Genomic DNA, 6,938 nt, shown 5'->3' on the forward strand with positions numbered 1-6,938 from the left:
TTATTGAGAAAAATCAGCCTAACTCTCATACGGTGTTGTTGCGTTTGCAGCATCAGTCACTGATTATTAAAATGATTTTCGATTAAATGGTTCCTAGAACCAAAATATAATCTTACCACTGCTTTAAAATATCTCTAAAAGGTCAAAAATAAATGTCAGAAGTTTCCTCTTTGAGGAAAACCTTCAGATTTACTCGAAAACAGAGATTTTTTTTTACCTCATCTACCCGCCGCTTCACAATCCAGACGGCGGTCTTGCCGGGACGCAGCTGGGGATCCGATTCTTCTCCAGACGCCTCCAGATCCGAGGAGAGGATCTGCTCCCTGATGGGGGAGGGCAGGGAGGAGTCAGAGTCCTCCTTACCGGGTGTGTGTGTCCTCCTGCGTGTCCTCTCCATCTGGTTTGATATTTCATCCTGAGACTTCGGGCTGCTGGGAGGCAGGGGGGCTCCGGCGGTGGATCTTCCCCCAGATGAGCTCTTGTGTTCAGGCAGACGCCTCTGTGAGTTCCTCCCTGGAGGTTCTCCGTCTGCACAGATGACCTGTTTGTGTCCGTTCATAACCTGTTCAAGAAAAAAGACTTTTGTCTCAACAGAACTTTTCCTGCAGGTTTTCCAACATGAGTTTAAATAAATAAAGTTAAATATACTGTTTACCATCAATGCATCAGTCAGTCAGAAGTGGAAAAATGTCAACAAATTCAAAATAAACAGATGGGTGAAGTGAAAAGGCTCATTTTACCTCCTAAAACCAGCTGTTTTTAAACACAGCTGGGACAATCAGCTACATAGAGAGCTTTTTATATTTTATTTTTTCAGTACAAACACAAAGAACAAACCTGCAGGCTCTCGTAGGACTGGGAGACATTTTCTGGGTAAACTGAGTCCAGTTCCAGCCAGAACTTGGAGCGGTCTGGGGGATCCACGAGAGATGGGGTGCTTTGGCTCAGCTCACCATAAAACTGGAGCTCAGAGAAGTTTTTCACCTTTCTGTAGCTTCTTCTCGAGTCCTCCACCTTGGTTCCTCTGGTGGAGAACAAGGCGGCTCTCTTAGGAAGTGATGGATGCGTAGGCGACACCTCGGTGCTGTGGCTCACACCCTGAAGAGGGCGCTTTGAGCTCTCGCTCTGGTTGGACAGGCCGCACTGCATTGTGGGTAGCACAGACAGAGCCTGGTTGTGATTTTCTGCGTCAGACGGCACACAGAGTTCTGGTAAACTGTTGTGGAGTTGGTGATTTGAGTCTGTGGTGGGCTTGCTGTCCTGTGGGGGGTCGTCACTCGGCTGCCGGACCTCCGGCTCGTCGCTCGGACTGTAAGCACTCAGCTCAAAGGCCGTGATACCACAGTCCAGAGAGAAGTAGTCCTGGCTGCAGCGTATCGTCAGCTGACCACAGTCGTCAACCTCAGTCAGAGCATCCAGACGGGTCTGGAGAAGAATAATTCAGTTAGCATTTCATTGTCTGCTTTTCATCCTGTTACTCACCAAGAACGATGACATCTACACTGCTGTTTCAACTTATTTCTCATCCTCGTTGTTAAAGCCTTCATTTAACTTCTCTGTATCTGCCTGGCGTTTTCACAGCGCACTGAGATCATGGCTCTAAGAAAGGAGCATCTCCTCTGTCTGACCCTCCAGCAGGCCGCCACAGATTTATTGGGTACATCCCTTTGGGACACAAGTGTACCAAACAAATGCAGCCATGTTTTAAACCTGCGCACACGCAGAACGTTTGTGTGTGGAACTCAAAAAACTAAAAAGGTAGAACATGAAGCAACAAGCCTGGAGAACCCAGGCAGACCAGAGACCCCCCCCCCTTATCATTACAGTCTGCTGGTTGGGAACTTGGCTTCTTAGACAACTACAGTGACAGAGGAGGCTGACTTTGTTCATCAGAGACAGGGTGCGTGGCGGTGTCGAACCTAATCACTGAATGGAAACATCACTAAAGTCCAAACCCAGCTGCCCGCAGCGTTCAAACAAACCCCTCACTGACAACTCAGGCCGGGACAAACTCAGGAGCTTTTAAAGCAGCAGAAGTGTCAGTTTGAAACACTGAATGTACTGGAACCACAGACTGTAAATATTAACAGATACCGTCTGAGTTCCCTACAGAGTTCCCTTTTATCAGCATTTTATCAGCAAATTTAACCAGCTTTATACAACCAAATACAAGCTACAGTCCACAACATCCAAAGCCTCTGCTATATAAACCTATATAAACCCATATGTACCTGCTATGTAAACCTATATGTACACCTGCTACACACAGTTTGTTTTCGAGCCTCACACCTGGTGCTGGTCCTGGCTGAAGGCCTGGAGGATGTCGGTCTGGCGGGTGAAGTTTCCGTTGGAATCCTGCAGACCCTGCAGCAGACGCTCCTTCAGAACCAGAACCGACACTCTGAGCTGGTGCCACAGCAGCTGCACGGTTCTGAACCACACCAGATGCAACAACAGCAGGTTTTATGACAGCTCCTGTGCCCACGGGTCTTATTCTGCAGGTTGTCCTGTGAACTTACCGAATGTCAACAATGATGTTAACAGAGTAGGAGAGAAGTTTCAGGGAGAACTCCGTCTCCAGCAGGGCATGGATCTGCTCCACATGGTCTGAGATGTCCTCACAGATGTCCTGCAGTCACACAGAAGAACAGAACATTACAGACCTGAGCTGACTCCCAACAGCGTGTGGGATCTATACCAGAACTAAAACATCTGCAGAGAAACTCGGCCTGAAAAGCAGAACTGATGAGACTCTTTTAACCATGAGTCAGTTCCACGTGGGACCGGTTCCAGGTTTGAGTGCAGGAACAGGAGGAACACATCGAGTCTCAGAGACATTTAGCTTCAAACATCCTGATGAACTAAATTCAGATGCTGTAAAAGCTCTCAGACAAACCGACTCCTGGCTCCAAAAATATCTGCAGCTGCAACGATCTGTCAGACATTTAACCCAACAAGTACAACGACCGTGAAGCTCCGCTTTTTATCCATTTTAAATAACATAAAGTGTTCTTTTTTATTCAATTATACTCTGCTTCACAGCATGCAGGCATATTTATTCATTTTTATATCTCTTTGGAAGTGTTGAGGAACAGTTTTTAAAATGCGGTTGTTTTCCAGGATCCAAAGCTGCAAGCTTTGCTCCGAGGGTTGATATCATTTAAGACAGAATTGTCCCATAAATTACAGCTAAAAGCTGTTTCTTTTTGTCTCCAGGTAACCCAACCTGAGGGGGCGAGCATGTAAACTGCCTCACATCGTGTTCTGATGCTGGGCAGACATGAAACCAGCAGGATGAAGCTTGTAGAAGAACTGGATCAGGACTCCATCTCTGACCGCTGAGTCACCGCGTGGCTCCATGGAGACCCGCGCACACACACACACACACACACACACACACACACCCCGGGGAGAATGTAGGTCACACTCGCTGCCAGTTGGCCGGCGTGAGCTTGGCCAACACTTTGACCCGCTGAGCACCGATCCAAATACCAAAATACATCTGTCCAACAGTTCTGCAGGACGCAGAGCAGGAGGACAGTCTCTACGTGTTGGATGGACACCTTCTGTGTCCGCAGGAAGACTGGAAAGTTTCAGAACTCTTCTGCTGGTCTCTCTCCTGGTTTCTGGCATGAAATGTGAGCCAGTTCTGACCGTCCTGCGTTTGATGGATTTAGATTAGGTGTGCAGACCTCAGGACTGCACGGGACACTTGGACCGTTTGTGTCCTTCATCAAGACTTCAGCAGGACTCCAGAAACCAGGTGGTATGAGAGTAGTTGTTAGCAGCATTCATGAGGGAGTCTCCTGAACTTCCTCACAGAAACACACAGGCCCAACGCTCCAGTTTTAAACACTCAAAGTCCTTGTGGACGTCTCCAGAGCAGAGATCTGTATTCTGCCTCCTGGAGGAGCTCTGACCCGACAGAAAACATCCGAGGCTGCAGCCCCCAGCTCGAAAACCACACTGATGACAAATAATTACTGTTAAAAACTCATCCACATTGGTCTGGTACAGCTACTTCAATCATTTTAGGGTTAAAATGTCCCACTTTTAACAAGAATCAAACAACATTACAAGAAATAAATCAGACGATTCCCTGAGCTCTGTGGAGATGGTTTTACATCTTTCAAATAATTATAAAAACCTGTTGTGAACAAGTCTTACATGAAACAGCTGAATTACTGACAGAAAGCTGCAGCTGCTGCAGGTCGAGGTGTCCAGAACCAAAACTGGGAGGAAAAGGGAAACTCCTCAAACACACAGAGTCTCAGTCAACTTAAACATGCTTAATAGTGCACTGAAGATACCCAAAACACACACACACACACACCATCCAGCCTAGATGACGCACACACACACACACACAGTTTCGTCATCAAAGCGCTGTCATGTCGGTCTAAAACAGTAGTGAAAATGTCACCGGTGTCTTTCAGATGCTTGAATAATTCACACAGCTTTCAAATGCTAATACAGACACACACACACACGCTCCGTCTGACTGAATCAACACCAAATCTGTTGTTTCTGTCTGGATGTATTTGTTGGAAGATCTCAGAGCGAGCAGACAGCTGGGCGCTGCTCGTCTTCACGTCCCCTCGGTGTGTGTTTGTGTGTCGGTGTGTGTCGGTGTGTGTAGGTGTGTGCAGGTGTTGTTTGTTGTTAGTTATAAAGCAGCTGGATGGTCAGCAGTACAGCCTGGTTCAACTCTCAGCTGAATGGAGTTTACCTGTCCTCTCATACCTGTGCAGGTTCTCTGTCCACCTGCAGCGTTTTCTGGTTTCTCTGTCTACGAGCGGATGAACATGTAAGTTCCTGTTAGGAGATTCTCCTGATCTGACTGAGCAGAACAGTAGGAACCAAAACAATCACAAGTTCACCTGTGAAGATTCCTGGTTCTCCACTGTTCCAGATGTGACCTAAAGAGGGCGGAGCTTACATCAGACTCACATGATGGACGTTCATCCCTCGCTTCCTTTATTGTGATGTTCGAGTGGGAACAATTCTCCTAAACTCTTCACAGTAGGTAGAACAAACCATCAGAGGAACACAACAAACCGAATGAATGAGCCAGAACAGAGCTCAGAAACACCAAGAAGACATTAAATCTCTACAGACCAATCGACTTAAACGTCTACTTTTAAGCTAAAAACAAACCTGCTTTAAGCCAAAGGCTGACAGAAAAGTCTGGATCATGGGGAGGGAAATATGAACATATGGGAGCTGATCTGAGACATCTGTACATCAGTAACTGATGAGTTTACAGATCTGAGCTCTTTATTTGTCTGAAAAGCTGTTATTAAACAGAAACAACATCCCTATCATCCAATCACACACGCTCTCACACTCCGGTCACGTAGAGTCCACATACGAGCTGTCAATCACACACTCCATACATCGGGCCGGCGCTCTAATTGCCCAAAATCAATCTGAACCGAGTCGACTCGTGCTTCAGGTCCAATCGCAGCTCGCACCTCATCACCGCCAACATCAAGGGCTTCAGACGGGCTGCGTTCAAACGGCTCGCGACAGCCGGGCCTCATCCGAGCCCATTGGATCCAATAACCTTCAACGGCTCCACTTCAGCCCATCAACGCGGCGCGCTTCACCTTGGAGATCAAATAGCGCGTGTTCCCTCCATCCCCGGAGGATTCAAATTAAGCTGCTTCAAAGACCACCGGGACCTGCTGCTGGGATACAAAGACAAGTTACGGCAGTTTGTTCAAAGTGAAAAGACTTGAAACTGGATTTTTATTTTCTCTGCTGAGAAAGAGTTAACCCAACAATTATTTACAGAACAGAAAGAGCAGCTCCTGGAGTCTTTTAACCAATGAGAATAAAACCTCTGCCAGGAGGGACAGAAATACAACAAGTCCTGATTCTCCACAACATCTGGTGTGTCCCCAGAACTAAAGGTTTGTTTCAAGACAGAAACCCAAGTCCTTCACATACAAGCAGGTTTGAGCTGCTTTTGAAGACATTATTCAAGAACACCTGGGGTTCACCTGGAGAAACCTGCAACAAGCAACTCCTCAACTGTCAGTAAAATATCAGGTTTCTCTTATAATTAATGGGTTTTTACAGGTGAGAGGAGATTCCTGAACCTTCCTGCTCTCCCAGCAGGAAACCAAACCCTCAGCTTTCAGGAGGTCGTTGTCTTTAACAGCAGAAATATTTGCTCCTCACAAACAAATCAGATCGATTCTTTTATGTTTTTATTTTAAACGTTCTCAGGAACTTCTCTCACAGCGACACGACTCGGAGAGGATTATTTAACCTGAAGCATCGTTCTGTGTGTCTTACCTCCTGTCACCGTCTGACGAGCTGTTCTCAGATCAGTAACTTTAACAACAAACAAAGAAAAACTGAATCCTGGAAATCCAGAAGAATCAAAGAGCAGAAACCCCCTTTCTGCTGCGGCCATGTGAGAAACACTGACCGACTGACACACCAGCAGGGTGTGAGTGTGTGTGTGGGTGTGTGTGAGTGTGTGTGTGCGTGTGGGTGTGTGTTGACCTGCTTCTTCCAGGGCTGGTGGTGTTGGAGCTGAGGAGAAGAGGGGTGACAACAGTTGGAGGTTTATTTTAGGATCGGCCTCACCCACCGCCCTCAGCGCACACACACACACACACACACACACTATTATGTTTAGGAAATTGACAATAAACATACAAATATAAAACCAAACTGAAGAAATGTTGTTGAAGAAACTGAGATAATAAAGTTAAAATAAGCAAAACTATAAACTAAAAGCCGAAATCATCAAAACATTAGCTAAAAGTAGCTTCAGACAAAAACAGCCGACAGCTGAAGAAGGTTCCACCTTTACATTTGTAAATAAAGATGGAGCTCTAAACCCGGTCCTGTTGGAGCTCTAAACCCGGTCCTGTTAGGAGCTCTAAACCCGGTCCTGTTGGAGCTCTAAACCCGGTCCTGTT

General features: G+C 46.5%; 1 protein-coding gene across 1 annotated transcript in view; it reads right to left on the bottom strand.

Moving 5' to 3' along the window:
- akap6 (A kinase (PRKA) anchor protein 6) overlaps positions 1-6,938 on the bottom strand; it is a gene marked incomplete in the record, with an annotated part of 131,189 nt that overhangs the window by 106,983 nt on the left and 17,268 nt on the right. The window contains 4 exon segments of the mRNA XM_037977638.1: positions 218-562; positions 838-1,425; positions 2,290-2,431; positions 2,520-2,629. Coding sequence (XP_037833566.1) covers positions 218-562; positions 838-1,425; positions 2,290-2,431; positions 2,520-2,629 — 1,185 coding nt within the window.

The sequence above is a fragment of the Kryptolebias marmoratus genome, linkage group LG10 (genome assembly GCF_001649575.2).
Source record: "Kryptolebias marmoratus isolate JLee-2015 linkage group LG10, ASM164957v2, whole genome shotgun sequence".
NCBI classification, from domain to species: domain Eukaryota; kingdom Metazoa; phylum Chordata; class Actinopteri; order Cyprinodontiformes; family Rivulidae; genus Kryptolebias; species Kryptolebias marmoratus.